Below are 24,509 nucleotides of genomic sequence, written 5' to 3' on the forward strand. Positions count from 1 at the left end.
GTGTTTACTCCCAACTTCTGCAGGTAGGCTGCCTATGGGAAACACACTATGTCCTCCTTCCATCCTTTTTTTATAATGCTTTACATTTATTCTCGGGTTTTACTTGGGGTTTTAATGAATGGAGTTGAAGTCCTATGTGTATGCTGTTGGAAGTGGTTGGGTGTCTGAGGGAATGTCCTGAGTCCCTTCCAGTGTTTTTCCTCTGTTTTTTTTTTTAATCATTATTTTAATTTTTTCCTATTTATCCTGAATTAGTTTCTCTTTTATATATTTATCTATATGTTGCCTTCCCCATTAAACCGTAAGCTCCTAGAGATCAGAGACTTTTAACCTCTTTTGGGTCTCTAGTGCTTAGCCCAGTGCCTGGCACCTGGTAGATGCTTAATAAATGTTGATTGATTAATATTCTGTCAGGTTGAAAAATCTTTGATGGAAACTTTAATATTTTCCTAAGCTAGGATTCTGCTCTGGCTCCATGGAAATAATGGCTACAGAGTAGTTCCACACTCGTCCCCAACATTTGTAAGGCAGATGGCAGAATCTGGTCTTCCTGGGAGCCGGCTGATGCTTTCCTAGGCTTTATTCATTCAGGTCAGACAGGAAGCTGAAATTCTCAGGGAGGGGGAAGTTAATTCTATTGCAGTTGCTCCTTTTCTTATAGTCAGATGGAGATGGGTAGCTGACTGCCCATTTCTAGTGGTACAAAGGTATTCCTTCATCCCCAAAGCCCAGCACAGACATTCTAGATGGACATGACATGGTCCATGGCTATAGGAGAGCCCTTATTCTGGATCCCTTTTTCTGGAACTATTAGAATAATCTTAAACATCCTATTCCAATCAGCCATCCAACAACAGGCTGGAAAGTAAGAGGCAATTACTAAATTTCTCTGAGTCTCCCCAAACTCCTGGACTGAATCCAGTAACCATGACAATGGCAAGAAATGTGAAATTCAGTCCAGCATATGCTAGGGCTCCTTAAACTCAATTACTTTCCAAAGCAAAGAAGCTTAAAACTCATGAAACTGTAGGAAGCTGGTTCCTAAACCAGCTCTGTGTTCCAGGAAAGGGAGGCTGCATCAGACTTCTAAGCTACTCTATGCTGTCAGTTTTTGTGTTTCTTATCACATCTCTCACGTGAAAATTCACAAAGAATATTGTACCTGGTCAAAGGGACCCAGGGAGAAGTGCCCAGGGGACATTTCCAGAGATACATTTCTAGCCATCGCAGGATATTATTAAAACAAAAAAAACTTAGGACTGTTCTTATCAAAATGAGACATTTACTCATTTTTGAATAGCTTTAATTCGTAACTTTTTGGAGGATCTTAGGAATCATTTGCGAGGGGTCAGGGATTCCTGAAACTTTTATGATATTTATAGCCCTCAATTATCTATGTTGACACTCAAGAGTATTCCCTACAGTGACCCTCATTGCTTAGCAAAAACCCACTATGGATACCATACAGGTCAATCACTAACTGCTTTTCTACATTTTCCCTTTTTTCACCATCTGCCCATTGTATTAGATTGGTACATATCCTGTCTTTCACTGAAGGGCCTAGGGACTACCTATTTTTAATAAGGAAAAAGAATTCCATAAACTATATCATGTGTCCTTCCTTCTATACACATTCTGAAAGTCTGAGGATTTTTATCTGAACTGTCTGATGCTTATCTTTTGGACTAGAAATTAACCCCCTGTCCTAGGGCCGGCTTGTCAGTTCATCACCCTAAGAAGAATCCCTCAGGTGCTCAGGCATCCGTGAACTTTCTCTCATTGGATTCATTCCATCTTCTTCCTTTCCCTTTAGCTGAGCCCTACACCCTGGAGAGACCTTTGCTTAGGTGCAGAGTGAAGCTGGTTGGAGGCAAGTGGTACTCACTGCAATCAGTCCATTGTGTCCTGCAACAAAAAGGTGGAAGAAGGAAGAAGAAAGGGAATGAAAAACAGGTGAGTCAGAAGCAAGAAGCATCCTCACGGATTCTGCTGGGCTGCTCTTGGCCCACCCATCACTAAGGGCTTTAGAAAGAGACACTCTCTGACCTAAACAGGAAGACAGTCTATTTTTTAAAATAAAATTTTTATTGCTGTCTTTTGTTGTTTTTTTAAAAACATATAATTTCTCTCTTAGAGAGCCATCCTGTAAACAGTATTTGTTAAGACAAAAAAAGGAAAAATGGAAAAAAATCAGTCAATACATTGAAAAAAATCTACAAATATCTCCAATGATCAGCAAATGTGGATTTTCCACGTCTGCAAAGCAGTAGGTGGGAGTATATCTCAAAACTTTTCTTTGGAACTATACTCTTTCTTTATAATTTTGAAACATTCACTTTTGATTTTTTTTTGATGGTTGTTTTTTCTACTTCCAGTGTTGTAATGAAGTAATTTAAGACAACTCTGAGGTACCACTATATACTTCTCATATTGGCTAAGATGACAGGAAAAGATAATGATAAATATTAGATAGGGTGTGGGAAAATTGGGACACTAATACATTTTTGGAGAATTGTGAAGTGATCTAACCATTCTGGAGAGTAATATGGAACTATGTCCAAAGGACTATCAAACCGTGTATACCCCTTGGTCTAGCATCTCACTACTGGGTCCGTACCCCAAAGAGATCATAAAAAATGGAAAAGGACCCAAAATATTTATGGCAGCCCTTTTTGTAGTGACAAGGAACTGGAAACTGGGTGGATGCCCATCAGTTGGAGAATGGCTGGATAAATTGTGGTATATGAGTGTTATGGAATATTATTGTTCTATAAGAAACGACCACCAGGATGGTTTCAGAGAGGCTTGGAGAGACTTACATGAACTGATGCTGAGTAGAGTGAGTAGAACCAAGAGATCTGTACATAGTAAAAAATATTATGTAATGATTAACTCTGATGTACATGGCTCTTCTAAACAATGAGGTGTTCAGGCCAGTTCCAATAGATCTGGGATGGAGAAAGCCGTCTGCCCCCAGAGAGAGGACTATAGAAACTGAATGTGGATCAAAGCATAGTATTTTCACCTTTTTTGTTGATGTTTGCTTGCTTTTTTTCTTTTCTCATTTTTTCCCTTTTTAATCTGGTTTTTCTTGTGTAGCATGACGAATGTGGAAATTTGTGTAGAAGAATTATACATGTTCAACATATATTGGATTACTTGCTCTCTTGGGGAGAAGTGTGGGAGGAAGGGAGAGAGAAACATTTGAAACACAAGGTTTTGCAAGGGTGAATGTTGAAAACTAACCTTGCATGTATTTTGAAAATAAAATATTGTTTTTAAAAAATAAAAAAAATAAAACTGAAAAAAATAAAGTTCCAGCTTTTATTTTTATTGACCATTTATATAATTTTTTGATTTCCAATTTATTTCTCCTCTAATTTAAATTTTCCTCTTTTGTGTTTATTTTAGGTTTGTTTTTACTGGTATTTTAGCTTTTAAAAGTGCATATTCAATTTATTAAGTCTCTCTATTGCTTTAATGTATGTTTGTCAAGTGATTCTCTGCTCTTCACAGACTCCTTTAATTGCACTCCAGAAATTGTGGTAGAAGAGAATCTCTAAAGCAATTTTGCTCTATTGAAACAAGTATATTTTAAAAAAATAATCAGCAAATAATAACCACAGTGGGATACTGTATTCTCTACTGTTGTAGGGATTTCAATTATATGATGGATGATGAAGATATATTATTATACTTTGGAATATTATTTGTGAAAGTCTGCTACTCTCTACTAATACCTTTACTGAGGATGCCCTTCACATATTATTTTCATAGCATTTTTATAGAGATGGAGAAGTAGGCATAGAGGTTGGTAATTTTGATGTTCTCATTATTAATAAAACTAATGACTTTTCTGCCTGTGCATCTAGTATCTTCACATCCTCCAATTATCTTTGATTCATTCCTCTATGGTTTTTCACAGTTGTGTTGTCTCCAGTACAGCTCTCCTATTCACAAATTTAATGCAATTCAAGGGCCTTCCCATCTCTTTTCTCTTTGGTGTCTTTCCAGCCTTCTAGAAGCATATCCAGGACTGTGATGGCAAAGTCCAAGGCTTAGTAGTGAAAAAAGTTGGATATCAAAATCTTTTTAGACTGCTTCCATTTTTACCCCGGCATTCTTCATTTTTCTTTTGCTTATTGTCCTCCTTCCTTTTTCAACTTTAAATGCCTTAGGATGTCTCTGCTTAGTTGGGTCTCTTGAAAAGTTTTCTTTAAACTAATTTTACTCTTCATTGCTTCTGTTTCTTGAGGCAAAACTGAGACTATAAAAATCCTCCTTCATTTCTATAAGATTTACAAACAAGTTTATATTATGAACTGGTATTACCTTTGGATGTCATTTCTCCTCATTTGGTCAGAAAGTCAGGTGTTGACTGACACAGGTATCTTTAGTCTCTTTGAGTCCCCTTATTGGAATAACCGATTAATGTTGGTTAAACTTCTGCATAAAATTATTGCAGCTATTTTTGCCTATGGACTTTTTTCCATCCATTTTTCAATATCAGTAACATGTTTAAATTGGTTAGGATGGAGCTAAGGTTTTGCTATTGTATTTTTACATCTTATCTGTTTGCCCTTTCTATTTTTTTTGCTTCATATTGATTTTAATCTTTGCACTAATAAGCAGGTGATCTAGCTACGCACTTACTGATTGAGAAATGACTTCTATATTTAGTACAAGTAATTTTCTATTCAAAAATAAATAATTTCATTCTTGTGATATTATTGATGGGCACCAAGGTCCTGAGTAGTCTATTAATCTTTGTCCTTTTTCATCATTTCCTTCTGTTCCACGTTTCCAATATATTTGTCATTGTTATCATCTATTCTTACTTTTTCTTCAAAGTCATCAACTATTTAATTTGCAGGTTCTTATCAAGTTTGTTGGAGAATTCTGTCATCTTTTCATCCTCTCTAAAGGATATTGGTGTTGATCAACAATTATTTTCATGGTTTGTCCTTTTGCTACCTCTCATGGGCAGTGAAAAAACCAGATGACTGAATGGTCCACAACATGATGCTTCTTGGTTTCCTGTTGCTTTTGTAAGACTGATAAAACCAACTCATACAATTCTGTAATTAGGCTCCCCACATCTTTACATTTAATTGCAACTTCCTTCCTTCTTCATTTATAGTGAGAACACTGAGATAAGTTCTTCAAGAAGGATGTTTACTTTGGAGCTCAAATGATAAATATGAGTTCATAGTTAGGACACCAACAAATAAGTAAACAATTATAGATGGCCTAAAAACTGTGTCATTCTTAGCATCCTCAGTCCTCTTTCCTCCCACTTGATTGCCACCATTGCAGAAGGAAGAGCCATTTTTTATTTTTATTATTATTTGCTGTGGCCAAAGTATCCCTCACCAAGTGACTGGACCAGTAGTGATTAGTTGCTTCTATAGCTAGCTCTAAGTTCATTTACCCTTCCTCTTACCACCAATAGCCCAGGACTAAGGTTCCTAGATGATGTAGGGATGGTGAGATGAAGAAGACAGATCCAAGTCATCAATTAAAGCATCACAGTCATAAAACCAATCCAAACCTGAACAGGAATTCCTTTTACAATATTGATACATAATTATTTTATTAGGCATTTTACTGTGTCTCAGGGACCATTTCAAGTGCTGATGATACAAATACAAGACAATAAGGACAATTTTTTTTTAATGTAGCCTAAAATCCAAGTAGCTGTGTGATTCTGAGTAAGTCTCCTAAACCTGTTTGCCTCAATTTCCTTATCTGTAAAATGGGCTAGAGAAAGAAATGGCAAACCACAAAGTTTGCCAAGAATACTCCAAATCAGAGTAGGAAAATGCAAGTTTGAAGGAGAGGTAAGCATGAAAACCCACTCAGCCCCAGGTGAGTACAAATAATAAATTCAATTCCTTTCCTCTTTTCTTAAAGGATAAAGACCGGAAACTAGAAGGACCCTAAAAGGAGTGTAGAGGACAGAAAAAGGACAGCAGCTTCATAATTCTGCCTAGGGGCAATGCTTCCCCTTTCTTCCTATTTTGTAAATACAAAGAAATATTCTCCTTCATAGGCCCCAATTAGCAGCATCTTGGAAGCATCCTAACTCTGATACTAGCTTTGGGTTCATAAATTTTTTTTTTTGGTCTCAGTTTTCTCATCTGTAAAGAGGGAATATTAACACCTGTGGATTAACCACCTCATGACGGTTTCTGCAGAGTTTAAGTAAAAAAAATAAAGCTTTGTATATAACAAATACTAATAATGATAAATGTGTTATTAATAATTAACAACCAAATTATTACTAATCATCAACATTCATAAGATGCTTTAATGTTTCCAAAGTACTTCACATTCCTTATCTTATTTGAGTCTCACAATAATTCTCCAAGGGAGACATAACAGCTTTTAGCACTAGTTAGCAGCATATTAGTCTGATACTGGTTATATGACTATATACAACCTTTTTTTGGGGGGGGAGGTCTCAATTTTCATATTCATAAAATGGAGATAGTAACACCTTATACACTTATCTCAAATGATTGTTTGAAGTTCAAATGAGAAAATACATGTAAATTACTATGCAAGTTATAGCTATTCTTAATAGTTAATATTAACCAATTCATAGCTAATACTAATTAATGTTAATAGTTAATATTGATAACAACTAAGATATGTAATATTTTAAGGTTTGTTGTTGCTCAGTTGTCTGTCTGATTTTTCATGAGGGTTTGCCATTTCCTTCTCCAGCTCCTTTTTACAGATGAGGAAATTGAGAAGGGTAAAGTGACCTGCCCAGGGTCACACAATTAGTAGTGTCTGGATTTGAACTCAGGGCTTCTGGACTCCAGACTGAGAACTTTATCCGGGCCACCTAATTGCACTCATTTTAAGATTTGCCAAGTATTTTATTTACCTTATTTTATTTGAATCTCATAATAACACTGAGGGATAAATACCTCAGGTAGTATCATTCTCAGTTTAAAGATGTTTAACAAATACAGAAAAGAAAAAGGATTTATTTGCACAAAGTCACATAGCTAGCAAATAGCAGATGTGGGATTTGAACTCAGACCTTCTAAACTCCAAATCCAACACTCACTCTACATTGCCAGTTGGTGGAGACTCCTTAGCAACTCTGATGCAAATCCTTTGAGAGGGGGCGAGCGTGCCCCACTTGGCAAGCAGAAGTTTCTTGGCGTGACTTCCTTAGGAACATCCCATAGGGTTTGAGGGGAATTTTCCCAAAAGCATCTAAAGTGGAGATCACTCTAGGAAACGTAGGCCTCCCTGTTTCATGCCCCCAAACCTTTAAGAGAATAAGTCACCCACCCAATGTCACAAACTGAGTTAATAAAAGGGCTGGGATGAGAATCCAGGACTGCTGGCTTCCTCCTCAATGCTCTTTCCACACAGAAGCCAGCCGGTCTCAGTTTCCAGCTCCCTGTCAATCAGATTATCCCGCTCCTCTTATTCCAAAGAATATGAAACTAAAACAATGGAGTCTTAGTAAAATGGCAGTGACTTTTGAACACAGATTATCTTCTCCAGACTCGTGCACAGGGTTATTGTACATTAAAGGTGGAAGAAAATCAGAGAAAGAAAGCATCTGGTTCATGGGCCTTGCTTTTCCCCAAAGCCTCCCTCCAGGCCCCCACTGCAGCCCTCACTACCTGCTCCTATTATCACAGCATCGTATTCCGGCTTCAGGTGGCCCCCAGCTGCAGTGTGTGCTGGTCTCCTGCACAGGTTGGTAAAGACGGCAAAAGCTCTTCCTAACTTCTGATTTGTGGCAATCATTTTCGAGGCAGTTTTAAGCTCCAGCTAGTTTCCAGGCACAGTCACTGGAAGGGCCAGGACTTTGTCTTGGTTGCAGGAGGAGGGGGGACTAGAGAAAAAAAGCAGGAAGGAAGGAGGAGCTCCAAATCCAGCTCTTCCAGGCCTTGGCCCTGACATTTGGCTTTGGGCCATCCCTGCAAAGGGAATTGGCTTTCCAGGCTTTCCTTTCTCCTCCTCCATTCATTGTCGCTTTGTCAGGTCTCCATGAAGTGAAAGCTGAGTTGAGATTACTCATTAACTTGGCAGAAGATGGCTCTAGAGTTTATCATTAAGAAGGAGAAACTGGTTAGCTTAGGTATAGGTTTTTCATAAAGAATAAAAGAGAAATAATAATAATAATAGCTCACAGTTATACAGTACTTTAAGTTCTGAGATTTTTTCCTATATTATTTTATCATATTATCACAATTATCACAATAATTATTTCAATAAACCTGGGAGTTGGTGCTATTATTGCCCCCCTTTTACAGATAGGAAACTGAGGTAAACAGAGTGAAATGATTTTCCTAGACTATCTCCTCTTGTAAGCACAGAAGGCAGATCTGATTTCAAGGCCAACATATTATTGACAATACCACTTCAAGTAGTTTGCTCTACAGAGAATAAAGGGACCTTTGGAGCTTGTACCCGAGGAAGAAAATCTGTCAGCTCTCAAAATGAAACATTAATAGGTAGCCTCTGTTCTCCTTTTGCTGTTGTTTTACTCGAACTTTTTTTGAACTTTTTGGGGAGGATTTCTTTGCAAAAATTCTGAAGTAGTTTTTCATTTCCTTCTTTAGCTTATTTAGCAGATGAAATGGAGGCAAGCACCTGAGGCTGAATTTTATTTCAGGTCTTCCTGCCTCCTGGCCTGGCACTCTATTTATTGCATCACTTAACTGTGCCATTTGTAAGAACTTGCTTTTCCCAGCCAATAGGATCGGAATAGTCACCCATCATTCTTTCCTTTACCACAATGTTTCTGGGAACTACACCTGCCAGTCATGTCTGGTCACTTACTGGCTCAGTTCCCTCTGACTTATTCCTTTTTGGTTTGAAGTATCTTTCATTCTCACAAATCTCAGTCATGGTTAAATGGTTTGATTATTTTTAAAAAAAAATTTAAAAAGGGAAACTCAAGCAGCCATTTATATCATAAAATGTGACATCTTAAGCCTCAAGGTAAACCATGTGTTTTGAGGAAGTTCACTCAACCAATAAAAGTCTCTGATCTCCACTTACTGCAAGAGGGGAAGTTAACGATATACCAGTGACTTACAGCCACCTGCTGCAGCCTGAAGCCCCCTTTTGTGCTTATGGGCAGGGCAGTATGTGCTGCTAGCCACAATCTGCTTTCTGCTCCATCATTTCATGCCTTCACTTGTGATTTGTTTGGGCCACCTTCCCCCATGCCAATACTAAGGTTTAGCTCCTGCTTGCATGTCTGCAGGTGAGTGGAGTGAGGAGCTGTCCAGGCTTGGGTGCTAGGTTTAAGATGCTTCCCATTGTCACCATGTATTTCCTTCCTAATGTTCCCTCCAGAGACCTGCACACCTCACATATATCCCCCTCAGAAGTTTCCCAACGGACCTCAATTTTTTTACTTCTAATATCTTCTAGGACATGTAATCCAGGGACAAGGCGTCCATATAACAGATATTCTCCAAAGAACCATCATTCTTGGCAAAAATATCCAAGACTCTGTTTCTAACTCTTCTTCTTTTGTCCTTATAGGATTAGGTTAAAATGATCTGGGACAGGCAACATAGCCCACCTAAGAAGGCCCAACAAAAGGTAATTTTCTTTTATCATGACTCAGGTTATGCCAAAATTGAAAAGTTGCACTATGCTTTTGGGATCCTATTTCTTCCTCATCTTCCCCCTTCTCATTCTTCTTCGTAGTTCTTGATCTGTGGTAAGTATCCAGTTGTGGGATGTTCTCATATCTTCTGACACTCTGACAGTAGTATCCTACCTAAAGTACCCCACACTTTAAAATCAGCTCCCTTAGATTCCCTGTTCCACCAACAATCACTGCTCCCTCCTCAAGTTCTCCAATTCAGTGGATCACAGTTAGAAAGAAAACAATATAAGTATTTCCTAGAAGTAATTAACAATAAAGTGTGAATGCCCACAGACTTGGAAGTCTCAAAAGACTTTTTTTCCCCAAAATAGTACCACAAAAGCAAAAGACCCTTGAACTCATCAATTACTTTTTAAAGTTTTTTTCATTCATTCATTCATTTATTTTTTCTAGTTATACATGTACATTCATTTAAAAAACACATTTCTTTATGAATCATCTTGGGAGAGAAAAATCAGAATAAAAGAGAAAAACCACGAGAGAGAAAAAAACAGAAGAAAAAGAAAAAAAGCGAATATTGCATGTGTTGATTTACATTCATTCAGTTTCCATAGTAATCTCTCTGGATGCAGATGATGTTTTCCACCTCAAATTTATTGGGATTGCCTTGGATCACTGAACCCCTGAGAAGAACCAAGTCTTTCTTAGTTGATCATCGCACAATGTTGCTGTTACTGTGTACAATGTATTCCTGGTTCTGTTTGTTTTGCTCAGTATCAGTTCATATAACTCTTTCCCAGCCTTTCTAAAATCAGATTGTTCATCATTTTTTAGAGAATAATAATATTCCATTATTTTCATGTACCTAATTCTACCTTTCTCCAGTTGATGGAGTCATCAATTTCAATTCCCTTTCAACAAAACTAGAGAACCATCTTGTCTTTGCTTACATAGCAGAATATTTGGAGGAACTCCCATCTCACATCCTACATCCTATAATAGAATCTACTTCCCAGGGTTGTTATGAAGATCCAATAACAGCTTTGCAAGCCTCAAAGTGTTATGTACAATGGCAACATCACTACTGTATTGCTGTCCCATCATTTTATGAATCAAAATTCCTGCATGAGCCAAAGCTACCATTGTGTGTCCCAGTTTTGGCAGCTCAACTAAGTTAGTTCCTTTTTCCATATATTTAGAAATATTTGAGGACAGCTATCATGTCTTCCCTTGATATTCTCTTTTCTAAGAAACCAACCCAATTCCTGCAAGTTATTTAAATCTCCAGCTTCCATTTCCATACATGTAAAAGGAAGGACATGGAACAGATGGTATAAAAAGCCCCCTCCAGCTCTCTATCCATGATCTTATCCTTCCTAAGGAGGGCAGGGATCTAGAGTCAGGAAAGCTTATCTTTCTGAATTCAAATCTGGCTTCAGACACTTACTAACTGTATGATCCTGGCCAAATCACCTAACCTTGTTTGCCTCCGTTTTTTCAATTGTAAAATGAGCTAGAGGAAGAAATGGCAAAACACTTCAATAGTGTTGCCAAGAAAATCCCAAATGAAATGTGTGATGCAAGCCTGGGCCAGTCAACCTCTGTCTGCTTCAGTTTCCTCATCTTTAAAATGGGGATAGTAGCAATACTTACCTTCCAGATTTGCTGTGAGGATCAAATGAGATAACATACACAAGCAAAATGCTTTGCAAACCTTAAATCACAATATTAATAGTAGATAATACTGTTGTTGTTGCCGAATTCAATTTCTGTCATCTTTTATTTTGTAATTGTTTTTATAAGCTACATACATGATTTTATGCTTTTAAAAGTATTTTGCAGTTATATGTATAAACAACTTTTAACATTTATTTTAAAAAAATGAGTTTCAAATTCTCTCCCATCCTCCTTTGCTTTCCCCCATGTGCTTTTTCAATACTTCAGGGATCTTCATATGGAAGAATAAAAGGTTGAGAATTGCAAGGGAACTAATGAAAAAAAAGTCAGAGGAAGGTGGTCTAAGTGTACCTGATCTAAAGCTATATTATATAGCAGCAGTCACCAAAACCATTTGGTATTGGCTAAGAAATAGACCGGTAGATCAGTGGAACAGATTAGATACAAAGGACAAAAAAGGGTACATCTATAGCAATCTAGTCTTTGACAAACCCAAAGATACCAACATTAGGGACAAAAATTCGTTATTTGGAAAAAACTGTTGGGAAAACTGGAAATTAGTATGGCAGAAATTAGATATGGACCCACACTTAACACCATATACCAAGATAAGATCAAAATGGGTCCATGATTTAGGCATAAAGAATGAGATCATAAATAGATTAGAGGAACAGAGAATAGTCTACCTCTCAGACCTGTGGAGGAGGAAGGAATTTGTGACCAGAGGAGAACTAGAGATCATTATTGATCACAAAATAGAAGATTTTGATTACATCAAACTAAAAAGTTTCTGCACAAACAATACTAATGCAAACAAGATTAGAAGGGAAGTAACAAATTGGGAAAATATTTTTAAAAGTAAAGGTTCTGACAAAGGTCTCATTTCCAAAATATATAGAGAACTGACCCTAATTTATAAGAAATCAAAACATTCTCCAATTGATAAATGGTCAAAGGATATGAACAGACAATTCTCAGAGGATGAAATTGAAACTATTTCCACTCATATGAAAGAGTGTTCCAAATCACTACCGATCAGAGAAATGCAAATTAAGACAACTCTGGGATACCACTACACACCTGTCAGATTGGCTAAGATGACAGGAACAAATAATGATGAATGTTGGAGGGGATGTGGGAAAACTGGGACACTGATACATTGTTGGTGGAGTTGTGAAAGAATCCAGCCATTCTGGAGAGCAATTTGGAACTATGCCCAAAAAGCTATCAAACTGTGCATACCCTTTGACCCACCATTGCTGCTATTGGGCTTATATCCCAAAGAAATACTAAAGAGCGGAAAGGGACCTGTATGTGCCAAAATGTTTGTGGCAGCTCTTTTTGTTGTAGCTAGAAACTGGAAGATGAATGGATGTCCATCAGTTGGAGAATGGTTGGGTAAATTGTGGTATATGAAGGTTATGGAATATTATTGTTCTGTAAGAAATGACCAACAGGAGGAATACAGAGAGGCCTGGAGAGACTTAAATCAACTGATGCTGAGTGAAATGAGCAGAACCAGAAGATCGCTGTACACTTCAACAACAATACTGTATGAGGATGTATTCTGATGGAAGTGGAAATCTTCAACATAAAGAAGATCCAACTCACTTCCAGTTGATCAATGATGGACAGAAATAACTACACCCAGAGAAAGAACACTGGGAAGCGAATGTAAATTGTTAGCACTACTGTCTATCTACCCAGGTTACTTATACCTTCGGAAGCTAATACTTAATGTGCAACAAGAAAATGGTATTTACACACATATATTGTATCTAGGTTATATTGTAACACATGTAAAATGTATGGGATTACCTGTCATGGGGGGAGGGAGTGGAGGGAGGGAGGGGATAATTTGGAAAAATGAATACAAGGGATAATATTATAAAAAAATAAATATATATATATAAATACTTCAGGGATCTGTGATTTGGTCAGGGTCAATGCTCCCTTTACTCAGGTAATCCCTTTATGGCTCAGGAAGTAGAAAGAACTGTTCCCTCCTTCCTCCCCCTCCCCCCAATCTTCCCCTAGTAGTCAGTAGTGATGAGCCTCTAGACTCAGACAACAAATTCTGCACTGGAAACCTTCCCAGCTTGATGGGACCTATCAGGGCTTGCTGGCTTAGCATTCAAAACTTGAGTCAATTTATCCTTGTTTAGTTGAATATAATTAGTTCCAGGTCAATGTTCTAGCCTACTGAGTCAATTTTCTTTATTTTATTGTTAAGAGTAGTGGAGAATACAGGACTGTTTCAGGGTCCAGAAGACTGGGTTCAAATACTGCCTTGGATCCATACTGACTATATAACTTTTAACAAATCATTTAATTTTTCAGTGTCCCAGGAAATTTTCTTTTCTGTTCTAAATTCTTTTCCTCCCTACCCCTTTCCCTACCTGGGAATAACCTATAGAATTTTTTCCATATAGGGACAAGGATAAAGGTCATGTCAGCTAACCAAGTTAGTTATACAAAACAAGATATTGAGCCTGAACTGATATTGAATTAATAAATTGATAAAAATCACCCCCAAACAAGAATGGGTGAAACGTTAATGGCAAGCACTGAGTTAATTAACATTTAGTTCTCTTCCCCAAAGGAAGAGTTTTCTCCCATTTTTGAACATAGGTTATATGATGAAGGAGGAGGGACATGCAATGGGAGGACCCAATTGTCATCTCTAGACAATTGGGGAGGGAGGCCAAGGAATGGACCTTGCACTTCAGGATAGGAAATAAAGGTTCATTCCCACTTCTGTAAATATGGCTCCATCCAAGATTGTCCCTAAGTGGGTGTCTGTTTCTTGGAATAATTGTAAGTAAATCAACTTACTTCATACTCCTGAGTCTTTTTTATCTTTGCAGCATATTTCTTTTTCTTCTTCTTTTATTTTAATTTTTTTTATTAATTTTTATAATTAAAACTTTTTTTGACAGTACATATGCATAGGTAAATTTTTTTTTTTTTTACAACATTATCCCTTGTACTCCCTCTGTTCCAAATTTTTCCCTCCTTCCCTCCACCCCCTCCCCTAGATGGCAGGCATTCCCATACATATTAAATATCTTATAGTATATCCTAGGTACAATATATATGTGCAGAACCGAATTTTGTTGTTGTTGTTGTTGCAAAGGAAGAATTGTATTCGGAAGGTAAAAATAATCTGGGAAGAAAAACAAAAAAAAAATGCTCACAGTTTACATCCATTTCCCAGTGTTCCTTTTCTGGATGTAGCTGATTTTGTCCATCATTGATCAATTGGAATTGGATTAGCTCTTCTCTATGTTGAAGATATCCACTTCCATCAGAATACATCCTCATACAGTATCATTGTTGAAGTGTATAATGATCTCCTGGTCCTGCTCATTTCACTCAGCATCAGTTGATTTAAGTCTCTCCAGACCTCTCTGTATTCCTCCTGCTGGTCATTTCTTACAGAACAATAATATTCCATAACCTTCATATACCATAATTTACCCAACCATTCTCCAATTGATGGACATCCATTCATCTTCCAGTTTCTAGCCACTATGAAAGGGCTGCCACAAACATTTTGGCACATACAGGTCCCTTTCCACTCTTTAGTATTTCTTTGGGATTATTATAAGCCCAATAACAGCAATGCTGGGTCAAAGGGTATGCACAGTTTGATAACTTTTTGGGCATAGTTCCAAATTGCTCTCCAGAATGGCTGGATTCTTTCACAACTCCACCAATAATGTATTAGTGTCCCAGTTTTCCCACATCCCCTCCAACATTCATCATTACTTGTTCCTGTCATCTTAGCCAATCTGACAGGTGTGTAATGATATCTCAGAGTTGTCTTAATTTGCATTTCTCTAATCAGTAGTGATTTGGAACACTCTTTCATATGAGTGGAAATAGTTTCAATTTCATCATCTGAGAATTGTCTGTTCATATCCTTTGACCATTTATCAATTGGAGAATGGTTTGATTTCTTATAAATTAAAATCAATTCTCTGTATATTTTGGAGATGAGGCCTTTATCAGAACCTTTACCTGTAAAAATGTTTTCCCAATTTGTTACTTCCCTTGTAATCTTGTTTGCATTTGTTTTGTTTGTGCAGAAACTTTTTAATTTGGTGTAATCAACATTTTCTATTTTATGATCAATAATGGTCTCTAGTTCTCCTTCCTCCTCCATAAATCTGAGAGGTAAACCATCCCATGTTCCTCCAATTTGTTTATGATTTCATTCTTTATCTTTGCAGCATATTTCTAACACACACTCACTGAGAAAGCAAGAGAAATAAAAACCAACCCAATAAACACTTATTAAGTATCTACTAAGTGCCAGGCACTGGGGTAAGTTCTAGGGATGCAATTAATAAAAAGAAATATTTGCTCTCTATGAGTTTACAATCTAAAGGGAGAGACAGCATACAAAAGAAGGCAGAAAAAAGAGAGGGGATGTCAGGGGATAATTGGCCAGGGGTGGGGGCAGGGATCTTGTTCTGTAGAAATGAAATCAGGGAGGAAAGTAGAGGAAAAATGTAGTGATCTAATAGTCCAGTTTCTGCCCTCTATAAAGGAAAGCATTGGGAGGACTTTGATGCTCCATCTTCCAGCCCTCCAGTTAGAGGGAAAAGGTTTGAGTTAGGATCAAGGTGGTCAGTTCAGAATAGATGAGCTTAACCTAGGAGGGCCATCTTGTTGAATGGAGGTGAAATCAGGCAGAGCAGCAGGTGCAAAATGGAGTAAATTATAGATGACCATTATACATGTGTGGACATGCAAAACAAATTTTGGCCTTAGACCAATTTTCTAAGATGATGTAAACAAAAGAATTATAGGTCTGCACGGGACAGGGGGTTTCCTCGCCAGCAGTGCCCTATGCCAATGATTGTATATCTCCCTTCAATTCCATTATCTTCCAGCTCTGTCATTTGAAAGTCTGATAAACATGCCTTCCACATCTTCATCCGAGTAACTGATGAAAAATGAATGAGACAAGACTGAGGACAGACCCCTTCAGCAGACTTACTCACAGAGCCCACAGAACAGGGAATTCTTAACCTTTTTTGGGTCATGGCCCCTTGGGCAGTCTGATGAAGTCTTCAGAATAATATTTTATTACCTGAATTGTTAAGTTTCAGTTAGAAATTAGTGAAAATAAAGATATATTTCATTTCCCTCTAAGCCTACTGTAGACCCTCTTGAAGCTAACCGCTGGACCCTATGTTTAAAAACTCCTCTCATTCTCTCTATTCTCAGCTAATTCAATTCAGGTCAACTTTCTTAAATAACCTATGCTTAGTGCTTGGATCACGTAAAGGTATACAAAGAAGAAAAAAATAGCAATTTTTGCATTCAAAGAGCAATGGAGAGGTATGTTATTATGACTGCATGTAATGTAGCAGGACATGAACTTTGGCCCTTTTAACCTCTGTAAGCTCTGCAGTATATTTTCTTATATATTTTTATTTTAATAGTATTTTATTTTTCCAAATACATGCAAGGATAGTTTTCTCACTCACCTTTGCAAAATCTGGTATTGCAAAAATTTTCTCCATTTCCCCCTCCCTCCTCCCTCCCCAAGATAGCAAGTATACAATGTAGGCTAAACATGTACAATTCTTTTAAACATATTTTCATATTTGTCATGCTGCGCCCTCCCCCCCCCAAAAAAAAATCAATCAAAAGGGGGAAAAAACCACAAGAAAGAAAAAAGAACCAAGCCAACAACAGCAACAACAAAAAGGTGAAAATACTGTTTGGATCCACATTCAGTCTCCATAGTTCTCTCTCTTGATGTGGATGGTGCTTACCATCACAAGTCTATTGGAATTGCCTTGAATCATCTTATTGCCGAAATGAGCCATCACACAGTTGATCATTGCATAATCTTGTTACTGTGTACAACGTTCTCTTGCTTCTGCTCACTTCACTGCTCATGCTTAGTTCATGTAAGTTCAGGCTTTTCTGAGATCAGCCTGCTCATATTTTCTAGAACAATATTGCATAACATTCATATACCATAACAACCATTCTTCAACTGTTGGTCATCCACTCAGTTTCTAATCCTTGCAACTACAAGAAGGGCTGCCATAAAACTTTGCTAATGTGGGTCCTTTTCCCTTTTATAATTTCTTTAGGATACAGACCTAGTAGAGATACTATGCAGTATATTTTCAACAGATCATGCTTGCTTCATGCTTTCTCCTACTCTCTAGCATGAAACACACTTTCACTTGCTGAAACTGCTTTTCTTGTGTGTGCTTCTGTCCTTCATTTTGTCCAGATAGGATGCTCATCCAAGGTCCTATGTGCTTGATGAACCTTAAGTTTAAGGGGCTATACATTTGAGATCTGATAGATTTATAATTTTGTATCCTAACTGGCTTGTTTGTAATGTAATCGAAAGCACACCCTTTAGGAACACCATTAGAGAATTACTAGAAATTTTCTTAGCATTTTGGGATTGCAACCTTGGCTGAAACACTTAGTGTGGCATTTGTTACCTTCCCAACGTGGCAGTCAGAGGTGTGACGGGTTTGTTCCCTAGGATGTGACTACTCTCAGATTAAAAATATTCTGTGGGTCTATACCCCTAAAACGATAGCTCACATGACCCTGCTAAGAGAACTAAGAGGGTAAATAGAAAGTACAAATAGCCCAAGGCAAAGGCATTAAGATTGCATTGTAAAGGGACAGCTATGTAGCACAGTGCAAAGACCAACTGGCCCTGGAGTCAGGATACTTACCAGCTAGGTAACCCTGGGCAAACCACTTAATTCCACTTGCCATTCTCCCCACCCCCAAAAAAGGCTGCATCATAAGTAGCTACAAAAATTCTCCCTATAATCCTTTCCTGAAGTTTCCCACAAAGACACATGGCAGACAAGGTATAATGGAGTGCACAAATTTAGAATGTTGGTAATAAGGCATACACGTGTAGGACATATGTGGAAACTCATGCTTCTAGTATTTCAGGGCCAGTATCCTTTCTCTTCCTGCCCACCTGGGCTCTCCAGACCTGTTCCTCTCCACAGCTAGAGTTTTACCCTTCAGGGCTCAATTTCTCTCTACTCTTTGCAGCTGCTTCTTGTCCTTGATTCTCTACATGTCTCTGCTTTTAAGAATGACTGTCTCCTGCAAAACTTGGACAGGCATGTGGCCGGGCTTTGGCTGGCCACAGAAAACTGGCCTAATTCCACCAGAGAGAACGTTCACAGTTTTCTTCATAAAGGCGTGGGGGTGCCTCAGTATTTAGTTTTGCTGCCTCCTTGGCTGTTATCTGCCCCTTATCTCCTAGGGTTATACTTGCTAGTTATTATTGGGAGGGGGATCAGTTCTACACTACTCTGTTCTTCCCCCATCCCCCCTCAGCTCTAAGTATGTCTCGCTGGGTCACCTTGCAGGTCTGAGGTATTTTAAGGGCAGAATCTTCGGTGGAGGGGGTGGGCTGAGTTTTAACACCCCTAACCACCAGCCATCCAGGTGAATGTTAAGCCACATTGGATGGTAGCTGGCTCCTAGCAAAAGCCGACCCCAGGACTCAGTGCACTTCAGGGAATTCATCTGTTAGGTGGCCAGAGTACATATGCTCCTGATGAGTACTCTTGCCAATAAAATTTTAATCAACCAAATGCTATGTTACCTCCTTTCTTGGCTCAAAACTTAACCCTTAATTAAAGTTCTATTCGAAGGGCATGGCTGACACAGCCAGATTAGCATACATAATTATGGTACAAAGCAGACCAACAGGAATGGGAGACAAAGTACTCTTAAATAATGTAAGAAGGCCTTGGTTTTAGTTGGGATGGAGATGGAGAAACAAAGTGAGGAAGGATTCATGGAAAAGGTGGCACCTGGGGGGAGCCTTAAAAGAAGAAAGGGGACATTCTGGGTGTGCAGGATGGGCAGATCTGCCCTTAGCCTGCCCTGTTCTCAGTTTGCTTGATCCCCTTCCCTCCCTCTTTAGTTGGAACCTTACTAAAGAGACAGATTTTTTCCCTCCAGCATGCCTTGGGTGAACTGGAAGTGTCTAGGATGAGAGTGGGAAACAATTTCTGGTCATGTTGGAGGGTCCAGTTTGTGGAGGGAGGAGTTACTTCATACTCAAGATACTTGGGAGCCACTGACTATTTCCTTTTTTTATTTTGCTCTCAAGCATCACCAAAGACAACCACTTTAATACATTATAAAGAACATGGGATTTTATTTAAAAAAACTTTGAACTCCCATTATGTAGTTTGTCTTTTTAAAAGTAACATTAAATTTAACAAAGTAGGAACAAAACAAGTCTATTTGTCTTTTTTTTTGGGGGGGGGGAGTTTGTGCATTTGAAAAAAGGGAACAGTTGAAACAATTACAACAAAAAACTATAAAAGACCACTGAGGAGCTTTGAGCAGGTGGATGACAATAGTTAGAAGTCGAACAGCTGAGTAAAAAAAGGATTGGAAATTAGGAGAGAATGGAAGCAGGGAGCCTAGTTTATTCAGGCCAATGCTGACAGAAATTTGAGCATGAGTGGAGAAGAGAATGACTCTAGAGATGGCATCAAGGTAAAACTGCTAGAATTCTGCAGCTGATTGGACTGGAGTTCATTATGAAACTGCGGGACCTGTGTGGACAGATTCTCCATCCCAGATTTTTCTTGGATGCCCTAATATTGCCAAAAGCCATGAGAGGAAAATAAGGTTTTTTTTCTCCTTTCTTTCTGTAATTGAACTGTCAGTTTTCCAGCATGTTTCCTTTACAAGTTGGACCCAGGTCTCTGAGATAACTCTTCCATGGTTGAATAAGTAATGAAATATGCTGTATCACTGTACCCACTAGAAGGAAGGAAGCCCACAGGCACATTACAAATGCTGCATCCCTGGAACATTGGTGCTTAGCAATTTGCCTAGCTCCTCAGTAGGATTATTAACATTCTTATTTAAATGATCTAGACTGACTTACTGTGCTATATTGTCCAAGGGATAGTTTCTTGAAAAGCCTTAAGGAATGCAGATTCATAGTTCAAGGTTTGCCTGATGGACTCAAAATAGTAAATGTTAACCCAAAGTATTCAGTGTCTTCTGGGAGTCTTAGCCTTCTCTGGCTCTGGCTGAGGTTATCTGATGTGCTTTTAAAGCACACTCTAGGGAAAGGACCTTCATCTGGATTGTCCTGTATTCTGCAGGGGTCCACTGGCACATGGCAACTCCAAAATTTGGTCTCCTGGGGCCAGGACACCCAGAGCTGCTCAAATCTCCTCAGTGGCTACAGAGTCCTTTGTGGACTTGTACGTGCTCAAATATGAGAAGGTTACCTTAAGATTAAGGTATATAATGCATAAAGCAGAAATAAGGTAGTTTACAGAACTTATTTTATTTCTGCTAATGTCTTTTCAATTCAATTCAACCTCTTTCCTTGGCTAATATCTGCAGAAGACTCAGAATTTTATTTCTTGTTTCCTTCTATTATTATTGAGATTCTGGTGTATAAACTGCATATATGGAAGACAGACAATCCATTTTATAGAGTATCATTAATAGAACAAACAGTCCTTCCTTTCTCCTTCCCTTCACCCTTTACATTTATCTGGAAATCAAAAAGTACTGAGTCCCAGTCTACACATCGACAAGGTTGGGAGTGACAAGGCTTTAGGAACTGTCCATTGTACAGGACATGGGCTCACATAAAGCCTCCCCCCACTTTACCAGAAAATAGGCCAAAAAGACAGCTTGGATTTGGAAGCAGAGAAAAGAAACTCAGATGCTTGGGCAAGCTCTTCTCTCCCATCCTGTGAGAGAGGTTAAGAAGCAATCCAGTGAAGAAAAACAGAAAAATAAGTGCTTTAATCAATGAAGAGGTAAGGTCTCACTACCCTGGATATTGGGTGCTAGTAATTCCTCTACTCTCTGCTAGGGGAAGATAAGGAGAGGAGGCCCTTAGGTTGAGTGGCTCTGAATTTTGATATCAAAACCCCTGGAACTTTCCATTATGGAAGTCCTCTGTTCAAGGCAGAAGCCCAGTCTCTGCCTCTGCCTCTCAACCTGCCCTCTGGAACACAAAGTGGAATCTTTGCAGCTTGGAAGGGTGCACGTGTACCATGTATTCCTTGGATCAGCTAAAGGAGGGCTTCTCAGGAACATGTGGACAAGGAGATTTTATCCTGCTGCCCTGGGGCTATACACTTTTCCACAAATGATGGATGGATAGGCAGGACTCAGCTGTGATTTGCATCACTGGACAATTTGAGAACCTGAGGTGGGGAGTGTCTGGGGACCTTAGGCAGTCCCCCAGTGGGGAAACATGGAATGGACAAAACAAACGTATTTTCACAACCAAGAGCCATAGAACAGTCCAGTCTCCTAAAGTAAGGGGATCCGAGATGACTCCCACAGCCGCCGGGCCAGCTCACTTGCCTGCTGGACTACTATCTCCACAGCAAGGACAGAGAGATGGATGGTCATCAATTCGTAGCACTTTACCACTTCTCCTGTGTGGTTTTTGCTATAGTAGCGCAGAAGCTTCCTAGGAGATGGAGTAAAAGAGAATATGTGATTCAGAAAGAAGCACTTACCTTCCCATTGGTCGAGGGCTGGTTCCCACGGGGGCTGGCTGGTCTCAAAAGGTCCAGATCCAGTCCAGTTTTCCTTTAGGGTAATGCTGACCTATGATGCTCTCCAAGCCACAGGCCCTCTCACTTGAAGGATGAGGTTTGCAGCAACTTAGCTCACTGCCTCGGGTTTCCTGAGCTTGCTGCCACCCAATCAGAACTGCACTTGCTCTTCCCTTAGCTCTCCTACAGTAACAGGTGCCCTCCTTCAGGGAGATTTCTATCCTGAGATTCCAGCACTAATTCACATGAAACAGAACCTGCCAAGGTCCAGACATGTCTTATATTATAGTCAGAGCTTGGTGGAATCAGTGGTACCTGCTAGGATGGCACAGGGTCAGAGGGAGAAGCTCCCTTTGTGGCCACAGTTAGGTGCCATCCTAACTGGCTTGTCATGTGCTGCTGTACTGATGAAGGCTGACAACTGGCAACCCTTACAACAGGATTCTGGCTCCAGACCAGGTACTTTCCTAATGGAAGGAAAGTTATTCTTTCTCCAACTCCAGGAATATGTGTGTATTTATATACATGTCTGAATATTTATCTATGTGTGTGTGCAAGCTTCTAAGACAGATGTATACACACACACACACACACACACACACACACACACACACACACACACACACACACACACTCTCCTTCCTTACCTCTCTCTCTGTCTCTCATTCTCTCTCTTCCTCACCCCCGACTTTCTCCCCCCAATTCACCTCTCAAGAACTAGCCTTTGCACTACAATTTGGAAGGGTATTACCTGTAGTAGTCTCCTCCAAGTACCCCAACAGGAGCTGAGTCATCTGAGAGAACAGGCACCTCGATTGCCTGTAATTTGTACCCCTAAAGAAAACCAGAAGAGCTGTGAGAAGGGACCAGAAGGAGAGATATGAGCAGAAATGTTATGAGTAACTGGTGCAATAAGAAGCTAGGGACTATGCAACATAGAAGTTCTGAATAGCAGAGCCCTTTCACAAAGGGATACTTCCTCATGTAAAAAAAAAAAATGAGACTGACCATCTCCAATTCATAATGCCCCACAAGTACCTTTTGTTTTTTACCTTCAAACTCTCCCCCTAAAAGGATATCAGTTCCTGTAGATAATGGACTATCTTGCTGTATTTGTATTTCCAGCATTTAGCAGAGTTCATGGTGCTTAGTAAATGTGCTGAATAAATGTGTGTTTTTTTTCCCCCCCAGATTTCTGGGAGTCAAGGTGGTGAAGAAAGCAGTAAATCTCAGTAACTCGTCCATATTCGCCTACCAACAATCATAAAACAGTGCTCCAGAAAAAAAGATAGAGTGAAACAATCTTTTAGCCCAAGAAAGCCCAAGAAAGTTGGAAGATCATCAAGAAAGGTCTGTGTTACTCAGGTGAAAAAGAAACACAGTCAGGACAGAAAGCAACCCAGCAAGGCAGCAACAAGCCCACCTCAGAGATCCAGAGCCCCAGTGTGGTGGAACAGGCAAATGCCAATACCAGGACTCCCTAAATGCTTCAACACAGCCAGGAGAATGGCAAGACTCCAGCTCTGAGAACCACCACATGCTTCAGCATAGCCTCAAGCCTAAGCAAACAGGCAGCCAGCAGGCCTTGCCATGTGTGTCAGTATAGCTGCGGGCAAACGAAGCCTCCAGTGTCCAGATTGTCACATGTAGTCCTGGCAAACACAGAAACATCCCACCAGCTTCAGCTGGTTTCAATCAAAAGAATGGAAAAAATAGAGAAAATTTAAGATACCTTATTGGAAAAAAACTGACATGGAAAATAGATCCAGGGGAGACAATGTCAGAATCATTGGACTACCTGAAAGCCATAATTAAAATTGGACAGCATCTTTCAAGAAATTATCAAGGAAAACTGTCCTGATATCCTGGAACCAGAAGGCAAAATAAGTATTGAAAGAATACACCAATCATTTCAGGAAAGAGATCCCAAAATAAATTCTAAGGAACATTAAAGCCAAATTACAGGAAAAACAAAAACAAAACAAACAAAACAAAACAAAAAACATTGGAAGTGGCCAGAAAGAAACAATTCAAATATCAAGGAGCCATAATAAAAAAATTATACAGGACTTAGAAGCTACTACATTAAAGGATCAGGGGAAAGGAGCCAGTAACTATAACCAAGAATTATCTACTGAAGAAATTAAACACAATATTTCAAGGGAAAAAAATGGTCATTCAAATAAATAGAAAGATTTCAAACTTTCATAAGAAGATCAGAAGTGAACCAAAAAAAATCTGATCTATAATATCAAGAATCAAGAGAAGCCTCAAAAGGAAAAAGGGAAAAGAAAATATAAGAGATTCAATGGAACTGAAGTGTTTACATTCCTACATGGGAAGATGATACTTGTAATTCTTTAAAATGATAGCACTAATAATATAGCTAGAAGGAAGATACATAGAGAGTATGAATATAAGGTGGGTTTGAGGGAATGACAAAGAAATAATTGAAGGATGAGAAGGGGCAATGTACTGTGTACAGAAGGAAAAAGTAGAATAGGATAAATTATTTCACATGAAGAGGAACAAAAAAACCTATTATAGTAGAGGTAAATATGGGAGGGTGGGTGATGGACACCACTTGAACCTTATTCTCATCAGTATTGATCCAAAGAGAGAATAATAGGTTCAATCAGCTGAATACAGAAATC

General features: G+C 38.9%; 2 protein-coding genes across 7 annotated transcripts in view; both read right to left on the bottom strand.

Annotated features, from left to right (window-relative positions):
- Positions 1–7,872, bottom strand: part of PYROXD2 (pyridine nucleotide-disulphide oxidoreductase domain 2) — a 34,644-nt gene extending 26,772 nt beyond the window's left edge. For both annotated transcript variants that reach the window (XM_074296029.1, XM_074296030.1), the window contains exons 1-3: positions 7,653–7,872; positions 1,886–1,905; positions 1–32 (exon numbers count right to left, since the gene is read on the bottom strand). The exon at positions 1–32 is cut by the window's left edge and continues 62 nt beyond it. In XM_074296029.1, coding sequence (XP_074152130.1) covers positions 1–32; positions 1,886–1,905; positions 7,653–7,779 — 179 coding nt within the window. In that variant the 5' untranslated portion in view covers positions 7,780–7,872. The remainder of the gene's footprint in view (positions 33–1,885; positions 1,906–7,652) is intronic.
- Positions 7,873–19,383: 11,511 nt separating this feature from the next.
- Positions 19,384–24,509, bottom strand: part of HPS1 (HPS1 biogenesis of lysosomal organelles complex 3 subunit 1) — a 33,165-nt gene continuing 28,039 nt past the window's right edge. For all 5 annotated transcript variants that reach the window (XR_012487099.1, XR_012487098.1, XR_012487097.1 and 2 more), the window contains 2 exons: positions 22,607–22,689; positions 19,384–21,767 (listed from right to left, as the gene is read on the bottom strand). Coding sequence is in view for 2 of the 5 variants with exons in the window: in XM_074296031.1 (XP_074152132.1) it covers positions 21,605–21,767; positions 22,607–22,689 (246 nt within the window). In the remaining 3 variants the exon portion in view is untranslated. The remainder of the gene's footprint in view (positions 21,768–22,606; positions 22,690–24,509) is intronic.

Source organism: Sminthopsis crassicaudata, chromosome 2 (genome assembly GCF_048593235.1).
Source record: "Sminthopsis crassicaudata isolate SCR6 chromosome 2, ASM4859323v1, whole genome shotgun sequence".
Classification (NCBI taxonomy): Eukaryota; Metazoa; Chordata; class Mammalia; order Dasyuromorphia; family Dasyuridae; genus Sminthopsis; species Sminthopsis crassicaudata.